This window comes from Pristis pectinata, chromosome 23 (assembly GCF_009764475.1).
Source record: "Pristis pectinata isolate sPriPec2 chromosome 23, sPriPec2.1.pri, whole genome shotgun sequence".
Lineage (NCBI taxonomy): Eukaryota > Metazoa > Chordata > Chondrichthyes > Rhinopristiformes > Pristidae > Pristis > Pristis pectinata.
Window position 1 is genome coordinate 8,957,654 of NC_067427.1, and position 18,478 is coordinate 8,976,131.

The 18,478-nt window shown below is 43.4% G+C and overlaps 1 protein-coding gene across 2 annotated transcripts in view; it reads right to left on the minus strand.

Moving 5' to 3' along the window:
* Positions 1–18,478, minus strand: part of si:dkey-34e4.1 (carboxyl-terminal PDZ ligand of neuronal nitric oxide synthase protein) — a 103,397-nt gene that overhangs the window by 16,123 nt on the left and 68,796 nt on the right. The window contains exons 4-8 of one of the 2 annotated variants that reach the window (XM_052037070.1): positions 17,738–17,796; positions 13,558–13,666; positions 8,600–8,729; positions 7,259–7,389; positions 1,515–1,676 (exon numbers count right to left, since the gene is read on the minus strand). In XM_052037070.1, coding sequence (XP_051893030.1) covers positions 1,515–1,676; positions 7,259–7,389; positions 8,600–8,729; positions 13,558–13,666; positions 17,738–17,796 — 591 coding nt within the window. The remainder of the gene's footprint in view (positions 1–1,514; positions 1,677–7,258; positions 7,390–8,599; positions 8,730–13,557; positions 13,667–17,737; positions 17,797–18,478) is intronic. The other variant, XM_052037071.1, reaches the window with a different exon arrangement.

The following is an 18,478-nucleotide window of genomic DNA, read 5'->3' on the forward strand; positions in this document are numbered from 1 at the left end:
CGTGAAGCCCAGGAGTTGGGTCATAGCAAGACAAGCAGCAGTGACATAGCTTACAGTATACCTTTCAACTGGAGAAACATGGCTCATGGTACTTAAACATGGCATCAAATGGGTCCCAGGTGATGTGAAGAGTCAGAGAGGACACATGATCTTCTCTCTAATGATGAATCTGCTGCAGATTCTAGAGCTGATGGGGGCCATGAGTGGTATAACTCAGATCACAAGCAAATAGGAGCAGGAGTAGGCCACTCAGCCCCTCAAACCTGCCCTGTCATTCAAAATGACCATGGCTGATCTACCCTGGGCCTCAAATCCTCCAGCGTGTCAGTTCCCCATTGCCCTCAATCCCCCGACCTTCCAACAACGTAAGAAACATCGACGTTGAGATGGTTTCACTAGTGGGAGAGTCTCAAATGGGGGAACAATGTTTCAAGATAAGGGGCTGGCCTGAGGTGCATAGAAATTTGTTCTCGCAGAGGGGGGTGAATCTCTGGAATCCTCTACCCCAGAATTGTGGAGACTCTGCACTTTAATACTTCCAATGATCTGGCCTCCACAACTCTGGAGTAGAGAATCCTATGAAATTTCTTTGTCCCTTACAGACCCTTATCTTTGTCCCCTCATTTGAGACCCTCCCACCAGTGAAAACATCTCAACATCTACCCCGTCACATCCCCTTACAACCTTATACAAGGATCATTACTCAACCACTGCAGCCAAAAGTCTTCATCATGCCTTCATTTTACCAGGATGCTGCCTGGATTAGAGAACATGTCTTGTGAGGGAAAGGTTGAGTGAGCTAGGGCTTTTCACTTTGGAGCAAAGGATGATGAGAGGTGACTTGATAGAGGTGTACAAGATTGTTAGAGGCACAGAGTGGACAGCGAACACCTTTTCCCCAGGGCGGTAATGGCCAATACTACAGGTCGTCTGTTTAAGATGCGTGGAGGAAAGTTCAGGAGAGATGTCAGAGGTAGGTTGTTTTTTTTTAAGAGTGGTGGGTGCCTGGAAGGCACTGCCGGGAGTGGTGGTCGGGGCCGATATGATGGGGTCATTTAAGAGACTCTTAGATAGGCACATGGACAAAAGAAAAATAGAGGACCATGGGAGGTGAAGGAGAGAGGGAGATAGATTGAATGTGGAAAAGGTTTACATCGGTCAGCACAACGTCGTGGGCCGAAGGGCCTGTACTGTGCTATGTCTGTTCTACATGGAACAAGGGCTCAGCAAGTGCGGCAGAGGAAGAGTATTCAACATCTCACCCCACCCCACCTCTCAACACATTGCACAACCGGGCCTGTCGACCAGCTTCATGTTCACTCTGACTCCCTTCATTGATCACCACCCCACTTCTCCCGGATCCCTGCCATGCTCCCGTACCACGCCAACCCCTCCCTGGGATTCCCATCCCGCATCCACCACCAGAGGCAATGCTCTGGCCTTGAATGCAGTTCCCTCCGAGCACAAGGGTTAGGAATCTCCTCTCCCTGCCCCTGAGCAAGTGACGGACGTACCTGAGCCATGACCACCTGGGTCTGCTGCTGCTGCTGGAGTAGCTGGGACTGAAGCAGCTGCAGGTGGTGCTGGGATGCCAGCGGAGTCAGCGAGGAGCAGTGGCTGCTGGGAGACTGTGCCAGCTGGGTGGACGATGCAAAGGGAGTCCCTTCCTTGGAATCCTGAGGGAGGAGGGAAGAACAATTCAGGAATGCTTTCTTCAAACTGATCCTTATCGAATCAGAATAGAACAATGTTATTACTTGGTGGAAATTATTGGGCAACAGCTCTGTCAATCAAGATTGGTGACAACACTACCATGACTAAGGTAGACTTTAGCACACCATTTAAATGTAACTGTCCTCCACTCACTGCATTTTACTGGAGAAATTATCGGGAAAAGCTGCTGTAGTTTGTGTCCTCTGGTATTCAATCAGATTACTTAATAGGTACATTGATGTTATTCGCTATACCATAGTCCATTTCCTTACAGCAATAGCCACTTCCAAATCATTGCTGTTAAGAAATACTCCGTTTAAAAATAAATCCACAGGGCAGCCCATTGCTTAAACTTGCTAGGTTTTACTCTCTATTCTTTCAGTGTTCTGGCAGTAAGCTTGTGAAACCTTATTACTATTAGCCAATAAAACATTCATTCGACGGGGTAATATTTGCTACTGGACAGGGACACCCTCCAGGATACAACCAGGTGTAGTGGCAGGTTGTTGTCAGGAGGGGTCTGTGTAATCACCCTATAAAAGGGGTAACTCCATGAATCTGGACCTGCTCCAGTAACGCTCCAAATTCCAATGACTCATTATGTGGAAAATTTTTTCCTCATGTTACCTTTCATCCTTCTGCCGATACCTTCATCCTGCATTGACACAAGAGACTGCAGATCAGATGCTTTGTGTTCCTTCATTCTACGTCCTCTGGTTCTTGAGCTTTCTACCAATGGGAACACTTCCTCTCTACCTGACGTGCCCACAACTTGTGCCCAGTTCCAGGCACCACATTTTCAGAAATGTGTGAAGTTATTAGAACGGGTGAAGCAGAGGTTTAATGACATGATTCCAGGAACGAGGGACCTTAGTTACATGGATAGATTAGAAAAGCCGCACTTGCTCTCCTTGGACCAAAGCACCGATGAGACTTGATACAGGTTTTTAAAGAGCATGGAAAGAAACTATTCCAACTGGCAAACAAGTCAAGAATGAAAGGCAGTTATCAAAAGAACCAGGAGTGACACAGGGAGAAACATGCTTTTCCGGCTCTGGAATGCTCTGCCACAGATCTTAGTGGAAAAAAATCACTTGTGGCATTCAGAAGGGAATACTTAGAGGGCTTTGGGGAGAGGACAGACAGGTGTTGCAGAGCCAGCACAGACGTGATGGGCTGAATAAGCTGCATCCTTTCTGCGATTCTGTGAATTGCAGCCCCACCCATGGGGAGGTGCACAGTGCTATGGCTGTTGATGAAACACATCCTGAGGAACTGCTCTGTGGAATTCTGACCAGCACCCTGGAAACTATGTCTAATCTTCTCTGTTTTCTACTCAGTCACAGGACGTGACCACTGCTGGCAAGGCCACTAATTATTGTCCACCTCTGCATTGTTTTCTGGACCAATTATAGAGTCACACTACTGTAGCTCAGGAGACACACACAGGCCACACCTGACATGGACAGCAGATTTCCTTCTCTAAAGTTCATCAGTGAACTAAACAGGCTGTTGCAGCAATCACTAGTTTCATGGTCCTCACCAATGATGCTGGCATTTTATTCCAGTTTTTGTCTAATTAATTGAGCTTGAGTTCCTCATTGCAGTGGTGAGATTTGAACCCTTGCCTACAGATAATCTGTAGCAAGCCTCTCCCTCACCAATCCTGTTACAGAACCACAATGTAGTCTCCGACAAATCCTACACGAAAATCTGGAGGTGGAAGTTGGGCCTCACTGTGCCTGTTTCGTGGGTGTATTTTAGGGGCTTTGTGTTAAGGGACAGCCATTTCCACAGAGTGCAGGATGAGGATATGGTTACAGTGAGGTACCTGAACCCATGTGAACAGGGATCTGAAAAGTACACACTAACCCCTGCTGCAGAACAGCTGGAATACTAATGCTGCACAAGGTCTGAAGGATCTCCAATAAACTGTCGGGGAAGGTATTACAATAATAAACTGCAGAGGCAGTATTGATTGAATATAGTACTGAACAAGTTAATCTCCCTCCAATGAGTGTGTGATTTGCATGACCTGGCTTGCCAGAGAACTGCAGGACCACTGATTGAGTGGCCTTCCATGGCTCCAGCAGGTCAGGCAGCATCCGTGGAGAAGAGCAGGTGGTCAACGTTTTGGGTCAGGACCCTTCTTCAGGACGGAAGATAGGAAAAGGGGAAGCCCAATATATAGAGGGGAAAAGCAGAGCAGTGATGGACAAAAGAGGGGAGGCAAAGCAGGCACAAGGAGGTGACAGGTAGATGCAGGTAAGAGATGGTGATGGGCAGGTGCGGGGGAGGAGGGGAGATCAGGTCCACCAGGGGATGGGTCAAAGGTAAGGAGAGAAAGGACATAAAGGTAGAAAAAAAGAGGCTAGGAAAGGGAAGAAAAGAAGCATGGTTGGGGGGGTGGGGGTGTTGTGGGGAAGTGGGAGGGGCGGGATTACTTAAAGTGGGAGAATTCAATGTTCATGCCATTAGGCTGCAAGGTTCCAAGATGGAAAATGAGGTGCTATTCCTCCAGTTTGCGCTTGGAATTCTCCTGGCAGTGGAGGAGGCCGAGGACTGACATATGAGTGATAGCGTGGGAGGGGGAGTTGAAGTGATTGGCAACGGGGAGATGCAGATCGCGGTTACGGACAGAGCGCAGGTGTTCTGCAAAACAATCACCTAGTCTGCGTTTGGTCTCACCGATGCAGAGGAGGCCACACATGGAGCACCGAATGCAGTGGATGATATTAAGGGAGGTGCAGGTGAATCTCTGTCTCACCAAGAAGGATTGTTTGGCTCCCTTAGATCACAGATCACAAAGCAGTACAGCCCAGGAACAGGCCACCATGTTTGTGCCAACCATGATGGTAATCTAAACTAATCCCATTTTCCTGCACGTGGTCCATATCCCTCCATTCCCTGCCTGTTCATGTCTTTATCTAAATGCCTCTTAAACGTTGCTATCATATCTGCTTTCACCACTTCCCCTGGCACCCTGTTCCAGGCACTTACCACTCACTCTGAGTAAAAACTTGCCACATACATCACCTTTAAACTTTCCTCTCTCACCTCAAAGGTATGACCTCTAGTATTTGACCCTTGCATTCTGGGAAAAAGATTCTATCTACCCTATCCATGCCTCTCATGATGTCATATACTTCTATCAGGTGGCTCCACAGTCTCCAACGCTCCAGAGAAAGCTATCCAAGTTTGTCTAACCTTTCCTTACAGCTGACTAGTCCACTCCAATCAGTGCAGGAGCTCGGGAATTTCTGGGATTGAGACCATCCATTTACCTGTCTTTGCAAGTGTCTCTCCAAACCTTCCTCCAAGCTTGCTAACCCTCCCACAACCCTCGTCCTGAGCCCACGTCTTTCTCTGGGTTTAACTTTTCTCATGTTCATCTCGTCCACAAGACCCAACTCCAGCCCCATTGTCCTATTAATCTGCAGACCACCCAGCTTAACCTCCTGCTCCCCATATTATTTATGAATGAATCTTTCCCACATCCTCTCCCTTTTAACACTGTTTTTACCCTTTGCCTTTCAACTCACTTCCAACCTTATGAAAGGTTATTGACCTGAAATGTTACATTTCTCTCTGTGCATGTGATAAGATAAGATCTCTTTATTAGTCACATGTACATCGAAACACACAGTGAAATGCATCTTTTGCGTGGAGTGTTCTGGGCGCAGCCTGCAAGTGTCGCCACACTTCTGGCGCCAACATAGCATGCCCACAACTTCCTAACCCGTACGTCTTTGGAATGTGGGAGGAAACCGGAGCACCCAGAGGAAACCCACGCAGACACGGGAAGAACGTACAAATTCCTTACAGACAGCAGCCAGAATTGAACCCAGGTCGCTGGTGCTGTAATAGCTACACTAACCACTACAACATGTTTCCAGCTTTCTCTGCTATCAATCCAATTTTTCAAAGCGATTGAAGACTGGATAATTGTTAACTACATGGGAAGTATTATCAACATTGAAAGAACAGCCCCAGTGTAGATATGACGATTAGTTCAGTCCACATTCCAATACCCGAAACATTGGCAATTCCTTCACCCCCCCATAGATGCTGCTCGACCTGCTGAGTACCTCCAGCTGCTTTCTGTTCCAATGCACACTACTCATTAAATACTGAGATTCCATCAAATGAGACTTCAAGGAAGCTCTACCCACCTGTGTAGCTTTAGATAAACCAAGATAGGGGTTTAGAAACGGGTGCAGAATGAAGAACAGAAAAGGTTGGAAAACAGAAGGATTCTGAGGAAACAAGTGTGCTGTTGTCCTATAACCAACTGGGGGGGGGGGGGGGGTAACACAACTTAACAGGGAATGGCAATGAAAATAATAAAGCATTAATGTAGCAAGAACAATCCCCAGGGAGACAGACAGAGCTAGAGGAAAAATTCAAGAGCTCAGGGTTTTGGCTGCTGCAGGCATGGATGCCAATTACTGAGCGGTTAAATTTAGGTGGGGTCAGTGGATGGAGGAGTGCAGAAACCTCTGATGGTTGCAGGAGTGAAGCTTACAGAGATTGGGTGGGACAAGACAATTAAATGATTTGAAAACAAGGGTGAGAATTTTAAAACCAGGGCATTGCTTAACTAAGAGTAACAGTGCATTAATTGGAACCTGGTTTTGGCATCAAATAGAAATATCATCGTGCTGTTATAACACAGCCCAGATAAAAGGGCAGGAATTGCAGAGTGTTTCAAATGCTGGGATTTAGGAGTTGGGTGGCCTCCTTCACGGGAGTCACATAAATCTTAGTTCAAGCAAAGATGGCCCAGTGACAAGGACTGGGCCACGATCCAACCAATGTACAGGGCAGGCAGATTCTTGAGTTCATGAAGGTAGAGCACAATGTCTTGGTTACAGGCAATGCATATGCTCGCAATCCCTCCAGAAGAACCAAATAGCCTGAAGCAATTGAATCAAGCTTAGCTGTCAATAACCAACTGAACTTCCACAGAAAATCAAGAAAGTTTGTTCCCTACTGAAATGAAAAGTTACATCAGGTGGAACAGTGGCATCTAGTAGGCCTGCTGCCTCGCAGTTCCAGAGACCCGGGTTCAAACCTGACCTTGGGTGCTGTCTGTATGGAGTTGCACGTTCTCCCTGTGACTGTGTGGGTTTCCCCCAGGTGTTCCAGTTTCGTCCCACATCCCAAAGACGTGTGGGTTGGAAGGTTAATTGAACACCGTCAATATGCCCCAGTGCATGATAGAATCTGCGGGGGGGGGGGGGGGGGTTTGATGGGAACATGGGGAAAATAAAATGGTATTAGTGTAAATGGGTGCTTGATGGCTGTGGCAGACGATGTGTGGAAGGTCCTGTTTCCATGCTGTGTGACTCAGCTGTCAATGTACAGTTTTAGCTGTAATGCACTTTGAAAGAATATGCAAGGTGCTACAGACAAGCAGATACTTCCTTCATCCATCGGGTTATAACATTCAGTACACAGGCAAAGAAGATACTCAGTATGCCAATTATTAATGGGTGACTGAACACGATAACTATGTCCTGAAGGTAGAATGGATTGAAAGTACCTGGTAGCGTCTCTGGAGGGGATGTGCTACTTTATCAATTTCCACCTCGGTCCCATCGCAGTCACTGGTGCTGTAGAGTTCTGCCTCCCTGTCCACTTTCCCATTCCTCTCTGCTCTAGGGACCTGGAGACCTGGTCAAAGAAAGTGAGACAGGCTGGTGCTGAAGAAGATGCTGTTTACGTTACTGGTCACAACCAACAGCACTGGATATAGTATCAGTTAAAATGAGTAAGTCTGGATATTTAATGAATTTTAACCACTAGTACTGGGTACACACACTTACTTCAAGTCTACGACTCAGAGACAGGTTATTCTGCATGAATGGTTTGTGCTCCGTACAAACCCACTTCCCACCTTTCTTCATCTAACGCCAGCAACACGTCCTATTCTTTTTGCCTTATGAGGCTACAGAACCTCTCCCGAAATACACAGGTTCAGCTTAAGCAAACTTAGTGCTCCTCATTCTAACTAGCCTCTGCGTAAAGAAGCAATTACTAAAGTCCTTCTTGGCTTAGTGACCATCTGGCTTTTGACTCCCTCCTAACCAGAAGCACCAATTCTAAATTAACCCCATCAAACACTTTTATTCTTAAAGATATCTATTGGTTAACCCCTGAACCAACCCCCCCACACTTTTTCAAGTGATTAAAGATCACAATGAGATGGACTCTGACCTCATGATCCACCTTGTTGTGACCTTGCACCTTATTGCACTGCACTTTTTCTGTAGCTGTGACACTTTACTCTGCACTGTTATTGTTTTTACCTGTACTACCTCAATGTAACTGCACCATGTAATGAATTGACCTATACGATCGGTATGCAAGACAAGTTTTTCACTGTACCTCGGTACAAGTGACAATAATAAACCAATACCACACCTGGTTACTCATTCCTGGTAGTTAAAATCTGACTTACAGCAACATCCAACTTCTCCAGTGCCTCTGTGTCATTCTGATACTTCAGAGACCAGACTGTACATGGTGCGCCATGTGTGGCTTTCACTGGAATTCATCAACACCTGGCAGTTCTATTTATACAGCAAAGCCGAGCTCTCCTGCTCATCATTCACCATCTGGAAATTACTCCTGCCAACTACCAGAACGATATTACTTTTCCTTTTTCCCTCAGAACACCGCTGTCCGCACTTGATCTCCAAACCATTGAGGCCAACCAGCCGGCAGCTCCACACAAACATTAAGGCAAGGAGCATTGGCTCTCTCACACCCTGTAAGCTAGGCAGCTGTGGACAGCTACATCCCCACTAGATGCCAAGGTACATTCTAGTCTGGATCAGAGCTATACCAGTTTGTAGGGTTATGTGTGAATGGCTGAACTTACTTCCAGATAGTTGTTCTTCTGTTGCGTTGTCATTTATAGTGTCAGCATTCTGCTCTGCATGTTGTAAACTCAGCTTGTGACAAACCTCAAAGGCCTGTCCCACTGTACGGACAATCCGCATCGCTTGGCTCTAAGACAAACAAAAATTGTATTTGTGTGTGCAAACTTACAAATCATCCGCTCATAACAGCTCTTTATAATATTGCTACAACATCAGTGTTTCCAAACCACCCTGCCTCCACTCTCTGGGATTCCAAGTCCAAACTAAATGATGTTAATTTATGTTTATGTAATTTATGTTTGTAATATACTGTGCTGCTGCTGCAGAAAGCTGATTTTCATGGCATTTATACCCTGGGTATGTATGCCCATGACAGTAAACTTGAATTTGAACCTGATACAGTGACAGTGTTGGGGCTATGCAGTGTCTTTTCAGATTCAAGACAGGCCTAGCCAGTGGAACTGGTCTCGAAGAGCAAAACAAAACGCAGATGCTGGAAACCTGAAATAAAAACTCGAAATACTAATTTTCTGGAGACACAGGAAACTGCAGATGCTATAATCCAGAGGAACAAACTGCTGGAGGGGCACAGTGGGTCAGGCAGCATCTGTGGAGGCAGAGGGATTGTCAACATTTCAGGTCCTGATGCAGGACCTCAACCCAAAACCATCCTTCTGCCTCCACGTGTTGCCTATAAGACCATTGACCATAAGATATAGGAGCATAATTAGGCCATTCAGCCCATCGAATCTGCTCCGCCATTCAATCACGGCTGTTTTTTTTAACCCCGTTCTCCTGCCTTCTCCCAGTAACCCTTAACACCTTTGCCAATCAAGAACCCATCGATCTCTGCCTTAAGTACACTCAGTGACTTGGCCTCCACAGCCCACTGTGGCAAAAAGTTCCACAGATTCACCATCCTCTGGCTGAAGAAATTCCTCCTCAACTCAGTTCTAAAGGGACGTCCCTTTATTCTGAGGCCGTGTCCTCGGACCCTAGACTCTCCTACTGATGGAAACATCCCCTCCATATCCACTCTATCCAGGCCTTTCAGTATCCAGTAGGTTTCAATGAGATTCCCCCCTCATCCTTCTGAACTCCATCGAGTACAGGCTCAGAGACATCAAGTGCTCCTCATTCCTGGGATCATCCTTGTGAATCTCCTCTGGACCCTCTCCAGGGCCAACATATCTTTCCTCAGATACGGTGCCCAAAACTGCTCACAATATTGCCCCGACTAGCAGAGTTCCTCCAGCCGTTTGCTTTATGCTCATCTTTTCCTAGTCCTGATGTTCCTAGTTCAATGACCTGGAACAGAAATTCTGTTGCTTTCTCCACAGATGCCGCCTGACCTGCTGACAATCTTGAGCCTTCTCTGGACTCAGCCTTGTTTGCCTGGAAACTGAAGCAGAGGGAAGAATCCAGGTACTTGTTCCAAAATGTGGAAAGTACAACCACTGAGGAAAAGCTTTTCCTGTGGTTCAACACCCTGAAGTTCATGCAACCTTGTCAGAGCACTGAGCAGGGAGTTTGCATAGTACGTACAGCTAATAAACAGGCCATTCAGCCCCACAGCACTGTGCCAGTGATTATGCTCCACAAAGTCTCCTCCCACCTTCCTTGATCTCACCCTCTCCCTATTCCTTTATGTGCTTTCCACTTTAAACACATCTATTGTGCCTCCTGTGGCAGTGAGTTCCACATTCTAGGCATTGACACATACAAGGTCCTGAGGGGGGCATCAAAGGGCAGATGGGGAGATGTTTCCACTAGTGGGAGAACCTCAAAGAAGGGTCATCATTAGAAGATGAGGGGGAAGTCATTTAACACTGAAGTGCATGGGAACTTTATCCTGCAGAGGGCAGTGAATCTCCAGAACTTTCTACCCTGAGGTGTTGTGGAGCGTGGATCATTGGGGGTATTTAAAAAGGTAGTAGGTACATTTCTTTTCTTTTTCAATCTTTTTATTAGTTTTCAAATTAATACAGATTAATATATCAATGGTTATACATGTAAAGCAAAGAGATCAGGAGAACAATCATGACATGGATAATCATAAAGAACAATAGAGTATAAAAAAAAGTCTGTAGATCCAATGATCTGTTAGTGAATGAATATAATATAAAAGAAAAAGATTTATTATAAAATATAAAAAAAAGAAAAAAAACCAAAACAATAAGAAAAATTATAAACAATATATCAAACCAAACTAAGCTAAAGAAAAAAAAATTCAAAAAAAACCCAAAAAAAAACTGGACTAAAATTTCTCAATAGAAACAGAGCAATATTATGTCATCAACTCCGTTCCTCTAAATTGAGAGGTTATTATAAAGGGATCTATATCATATGAAAATATTGAATAAATGGACTCCAAACTTCCTCAAATTTAAGCGAAGGATCAACAGTACCACTCCTAATTTTTTCCAAGTTTAAACATGATATAGTTTGAGATAACCATTGCAAAGTAGTAGGGGGTATTGGATCCTTCCATTTAAGCAAAATGGATCGTTTGGCCATTAATGTAATCAAGGCAATCATACGGTTAGCGGAGGCAGATAGATGGCCAGACTCTATCCTTGGTAAACCAAAAATTGCAGTGATAGGATGAGGTTGTAAATCAATCTTCAATACATTTGAAATAATGTTAAAAATATCTTTCCAATATTTTTCCAAAAGAGAACAGGACCAAAACATATGTGTCAAAGAAGCCACATTCGATTTACATCTGTCACATATAGGATTTATATGTTGATAAAAACGAGCTAGCTTATCTTTTGACATATGGGTCCTATGAACTACCTTAAACTGTATCAAAGAATGCCTGGCACACATTGAAGATGTATTAACTAAATGAAGAATTTTCTTCCAAGTCTCTGTAGGTATCGATGTCTGGAGTTCACTTTCCCATTCGTTCTTAATTTTGTCCAGTGGTTCTGAACGAATTTTCATAATTAAGTCAAAAATTATTGCTATCAAGCCCTTCTGACAAGGATTAAAAGCAAACATTTTTTCCATAATTTCAGTTTTGTAAGGTGTGGGAAAAGAGGGTATAGTAGCTTTTTAAAAATTTCTAATTTGCAAATATCGAAAAAAGTGTGATCTAGGCAAATTGTATTTGTTAGACAATTGTTCAAAAGATGAAAAACAGTTATCAATGAATAGATCACGAAAACATACTATTCCCTTCCTTTTCCGTATGGAAAAAGCTGAGTCAACTCGAGATGGATAAAAGAAAAAATTAGATTGAATGGGACTTGATAGATTAAATTTATTCAATCCAAAAAACTTACGAAATTGAAACCATATTCGTATTGTATGTTTAACAATTGGGTTAATCATATGTTTACTTAATTTGGTAAGTGCAAAAGGGAGTGGGGCTCCTAAAATAGAAACTAATGAAAATTCAAGTACTGATTGGGATTCAAGGTGTACCCATTTGGGGCATTGAATTACATCTGAATCTTGTGTCCAAAAAATTAAATATCTAATATTGATTGCCCAATAATATAATCTAAAGTTAGGCAAGGCCATACCACCATCCTCTTTTAGTTTATGTAAATATTTCTTACTTAGCCTTGGGCTTTTATTCTGCCAAATATATGAAAGAATTTTGGAATCAATAGCGTCAAAAAAAGATTTTGGAACAAAAGTTGGAATCGCTTGAAATAAATATAAAAATTTTGGTAAAATAGTCATCTTAACTGCATTAATTCGGCCTACCAATGATAGAGACAGTGGGGACCATTTAGTAAATAATTGTTTAACGTGGTCAATTAAAGGCAGTAGATTAGCTTTAAATAAGTCCTTATGTCTCTTAGTAATTTTAACACCTAAATACATAAAAAGTGAGTTACCAATCTAAAAGGTAATTGGCTATAAATTGGAATTTGCATATTTAATGGAAAAAGTTCACTCTTATTAAAATTTAATCTATAGCCAGAAAAAACACTAAACTGATCTAATAGTGATAGTACTGCGGGGATAGATTCCTCTGGATTAGAAATATAAAGTAACAGGTCAGCTGCGTAAAGAGATATCTTATGAATCTTCTGTCCACAAGTAATACCACATATATTTGAAGAATCCCGAAATGCAATAGCCAAAGGTTCTAAAGCAATATCAAATAATAAAGGGCTTAATGGACAGCCTTGTCTAGTACCTCGAAAAAGCCTAAACAAAGGAGATCTTTGATTATTAGTAAGTATTGAAGCCATAGGTGCATAATAAATCATTTTAATCGCAGATATAAATTTAGGACTAAAATTGAATTTTTGGAGTGTACTGAATAGATATTCCCATTCGACTCTGTCAAACAGGTACATTTCTGAAAGATCAGGGAATTGAAGGCGATGGGGAATTGGCACAGAAGAGGCCTGGGTCACATCGGCTGTCATCATATTGAATGGTGGGGCAGACGTGAGGGACTGCGTAGCCTACTCCTGGTCCTATTTTCTTATGTTCTTGGATTCTAATGTTTTCTAGGTAAAGAAGTTTCCTTGAGTTTCCTGTTGGATTTTTTAATGACTGTCTATAGTTATGGCTTGTAGTTAGAGTTCTGGAAAGTAAAATCACACTTTTGATGTTTTCCCTATAAATGCCACCATGGACCTCTCTCAGACTATCCCTTGGTCTTCTCTTTGTTAAAGAAGGTACCTCCGATGCCAAATGCACAGAGCTAGTCCCATTTGTCAAATGGGACGTGCTCAGGAAGGCACCTTTGTCAGCATGGACAAGTTGGGCTAATGGGCCTGTTTCTGTGCTCTGTGGGTCTATGACTAACCTGCTTCCCCTTCAGCCTTCAATGATCTCCCCTATCGGAGCATTATTCCAGCAACTAACTTGCTCGTAAAACTGAACTGAATGAAAAGCGCACACATGTATAAATACACACAAGTCCAAGCACACATACACACTCACAGAGTGCAGAGCTGGTCTCACAGAACACAAGGGTTTGTACCTTTTTCTTCGATTTAAACACATTGCATCGGAAGGTATTACTGACACCATCCCTGGCGATATAGCTGAATATCTTTAAATCTTGGGAGTCATGTGATACATAGAATATTCTAGAGAGAAAGAAAGGTTCTAATGATCAGTGATAACAGCAGGTCAGATTGATGTCTCACAACATTGTGACACCTTATTGCATAAAACTAAAAATATAAGAGCAGCAAAGTGTAGTAAATAACACAGCTCCTTTCAAAAACTTTCTCAATGAACCAATGAAGATAAAAGGCCCTGGAGAAAACACGGATAAATGACTCAGTCATCGTGCAAAAGCTATACCACCAGGCTCAAGGACAGCTTCAATCCTGCTGTTATAAGACTATTGAATAGTCCCCTTGTATGATAAGATAGACTCTTGACCTCACACGATCTATCTTGTCATGGCCTTACACCTATCGTCTGCCTGCACTGCACTTTCTCTGTAACTGTAACACTATATTCTGCATTCTGTTATTGCTTTTCCCTTGTACTACCTCGAGGTACTGATGTTGTGAAATGATCTGTAAGGATGGCATGCAAAACAAAGTTTTTCCACTGTACCTCAGTATATGTGACAATAATAAACCAATAATAATAAACAATAATCTTACAGGGCTAGTCCATGGAAAGAACATTATTTCTAACCATATTATGGAGGAAGCTACTTAAGATTAGTTACCCCAGTGGAAAAGATCCACCCACATTGCCATTTCACTAAACTTGCTCAATTCAGACTGTTGTGTTATTCAAAAACAAATTTACGTTTAAAGCAGCAGTTCATAGGAACAAGACCAGGCCATTTAGTCCATCAAGACCATGTTGCATTTCCAAAAGTACCAACACGTTAAGAAAAACGATTGCTTTTATTATTTCAAATTTCTACTGACATTCTCACTTGTCTTCTGATTGAGCATAAAGAGGCCCAGACAGAGAGGAGAGGAAGCACCTATTTACCTCAGCAGGAAGCTCAATGTTGAAAGAACAATGGATTTAAGGTCATAGGAAGAAGGATCAAGTAAAGTTAATTTTCAGCCAGTGGGTATGGTGGTTGGGTGTTGGGGATCTTGATCTCACTGCCGAAAAGCCTCATCAGTTTAGATGTGTTTGGATGAGCATTTAACATGCTCTAATCTGCAGGCTCACATCCAAGTGCTGGGAGGTGTGATTTGACTGGTCAGTACTTTTTCAACAGGCATGAACTCAATGGGGCGAACACCCCCTACTGTGCTGATTCCGTAATGTCAGTCAATCCAGCAGCAGAAAGCCTTTCTAGTAAACTGGAAATTCCTGTGGATGGGCTGTAGGAAAAATTTGGACCTGTAATTCTCCATGATACGAAATTAAATTTAGCCAGCATTATAAAAGTGATCTCCAACAGAACTTTACACTGTGATCAGGGAGAACTGCAGCTCTTGACAGCTCAAGAATGTTCAGCCACAATTTATTTACTTTGGAGTTCAGGACACTTTTAATTTTCTGTGTTACACTGCTAGGGGGGTGTGATGGAGAGGGAGCTAATTAAAGACAGTGTTCAGTACTTTGGGCCTCATTTGCAGCAATCTCAGAGCTACAAAATTCACTCTAAAGATTGCTAACACAGCAAGGCGTACCCTATTCTTTGTTTTCAACAGGAATTCCTTAATTTAAGTCATCCGATAAACCATGGTCAACATTCCAGTGCTTTGTCTATTCTCAATTATGAAGGATGTTTTAAACTCTCTCCCTTGCTGATACCAAGGCTGAGCTCTATTATTAGCACTGACTGCCATTTAATCAGCAACAAATGATCTTAAATTTTAAAATGGATGTGTCTCCAGCAATATCGTACCGTAATCCAAATACTTAGCTGGACATTGGAGTTGTCAGTAGTTTTAGGCATTTCTAAGCTATCTGTAATATAGTTTATTTGGGTTCTGAAGTCTCTCTTAATCATAGGAGACCAACACAACAGCACTGACTCTTGAGCAGGGGCTAACTCTTCATTCCTTTATAATTTTCAAAGCACTTGGTTGTATTTTGTTTTCCTCACTGATGCCTAGAAATTCGACCCATTTCAGCATGTGTTGTGTGCACAGGAAAGCTACTTTGCACATGTTGGACTGCACAGGCATTCACTTCCAGTTTGACTAGTGCTCATCAAGAAATTAAGCTGGGCGTGATTAACCCTGGCGCAGCTGATGTTTGTCCGGTGCGGTTAACAATACCACGGCTCATGTAGCCCACAGTTCCTACACTGATGACAGAAATTAGAGCCTTCGGAGGAAAACTTCGACCTTCGCCGTTCACTTGCACGTAAAACAAATGAGCACAATGCCCAGAATTCAGGAATGAGGGCAATTAGAAGGTCTGCACTGTCACACTGGTGTCCTGTACACATCTCCCAGCCTCGTTTGTCAAAGAGCAGCACAACTTCAAAAGTCAGTGCTGAACTGTGTGCTGCTACCTCTGGCCCTTTGATCGTCCAGCAGCTCAGGGCGGATTGGGACCACTCGTGACTCTGATTGATGATTGGTAGTTGGTTCATTATTGTCACATGTACCGAGATACAGTGAAAAGCTTTGTTGCTGCCATCCAGGCAGAGCATTCCAAACGTAAGTACATCAAGGTGGAACAAAGGGGAAAAAAAAGAGTACAGAATGTTAGTGTTACTGTTACAGAGAAAATGCAGTGTAGGTAGACAAAGAAAGTGCAAGGGCTACAATAAGGTAGATTGAGAGATCAAGAGTTCATCTTTAGCGTACAGGAGGTCCATTCAAGAGTCTAAAACAGCGGGATAGAAGCTGTCCTTGAGCCTGGTGGCAAATGTTCTCAAGCTTTTGTATCTTCTGCCCGATGGGAGGGGGCAGGAGAGAGAATGTCTGGGGTGGGAGGGGTCTTTGATTACTTGATTATGTTGGCTGCTTACCCAGGCAGTGGGAAGTGTAACAGAGGCTGGTTTGTGTGATGGATCGGAAAATTATGCGGTGGATTCCGAGATACACTGGAGAGTAATGTGTGCAACCTCCCCTTCATTCACCCTCACCTCCAGGGCAGCCTTTCACACCACTACACCGTGGCTGCCGTGGAGAGAGTTTAAGCACTGCCCCACTTCCCAGGAGTCAGGGAGGCAATGATGCAACCTCTGCACAGAGGACCCAACAGCAAACAGACTGATCCCATTTTATCCCAGGGATTCATGCACCAAATACAACAATGCAACCTTTGAGGTGCTTTGTGCAATTTCACAAATTTTCGGAGGGGATCCAAGTGGGTGTCAGTGCTACACTCAGCACATCTTTAATGTAGGAAAGACCATAAACTACAATTTCTTGGCAATAATACTTTCAATAATTATTTTTGTGCATATGGCACTGTTAGTAAAGAAGTCTATTTCTGTCTAAAATACCAAATTATTCAGATTTTGAACTGACTACTGGCATTACATTTTACAGAAGGTTTAAAGAAATTCAGTGACAGGGATCCAGAATACTGAGTTCACACTGGGTTCATGTGTAAGGTGCTCACAGTGACTGGGATCCCATGTAGAGAGCTTGCAGTGACCGCGATCCCATGTAGAGAGCTCACAGTGACCGCGATCCCATGTAGAGAGCTCACAGTGACTGGGATCCCATGTAGAGAGCTCGCAGTGACCGCGATCCCATGTAGAGAGCTCACAGTGACCGCGATCCCATGTAGACAGCTCACAGTGACTGGGATCCCATGTAGAGAGCTCGCAGTGACCGCGATCCCATGTAGAGAGCTCACAGTGACCGCGATCCCATGTAGAGAGCTCACAGTGACTGGGATCCCATGTAGAGAGCTCGCAGTGATCGCGATCCCATGTAGAGAGCTCACAGTGACCGCGATCCCATGTAGAGAGCTCACAGTGACCGCGATCCCATGTAGAGAGCTCACAGTGACTGGGATCCTGTGTATAGATTGGTACTGGTTTATTATTGTCACTTGTACCGAGGTACAGCGAAAAACTGATCGTACAGGTCAATTCATTACACAGTGCATTGAGGTAGTACAGAGAGCATTGACAATAGTTATTGCATTCACAATATCTCCCAACTCACAAGGTCTTTTTGAATGTCCAGGAGTTCTACATTATTATTAGTTTCTGACAAATGTCTAACCAGATCCATTAGTTTCTGTAAGCGAAACGGTACCTGTAGATTGGGTCGTGCATCACCATCATCCTACTCTCATCCCATGTCCACTCCTTCCTCTGGAACAAGAAAACACCCTTTGGTGAAGAGGTGACCTCCATCAGATACACAGAGCAAAGTTCTCACCTTATAACTGGAACAGTGGTCCAGCACCCTCAGGGGCACTCACTTTAATGACAGGAGTGTGCATTTTTGATTTCCTGGATCGCAAGATTTTTGAGCCAATGTACTGTGGCTTCTAAGGTAGAGTGTGAGGAAGTCTGATTTCTTGGGCATTGATTTGACAGGAGTCAGTTTTCGGATCAATATGAGAAAGATTCTGGGTCAATTTGTATAATATTCTGTAATTAAATTCACTTCATAAATGGATAACACATCTTTGTGAATGCAAATTAGGTTAAGAGGAAACATCTGCAAAGTGATGGTTCTTGCATAACACTTCAGTTTATCCAGAAACCATTCTCACACAGACTTCATCACAAGCTCAGCACGGCTTAACTGCCAGCATCCCAGACCTCGGAAGTGTCGGAGGTCAAACCTTGGGCTTCTAGTCCAGCTGGGACTGTCTACAGTCTGTGGAAGTCAAGGGTAAAAGGCAGATGTGGTGGGAATGAACATTTAGTGTTAAATAGTTTTGGTGAACAGTTAGTTTAGTAAGTAAATTTTGATAATCTAACAGTTACTTGTTTTCTAATCTTATGTCAAGTGTAATGAAAAAAATTGAATTTATCCATTTATGTG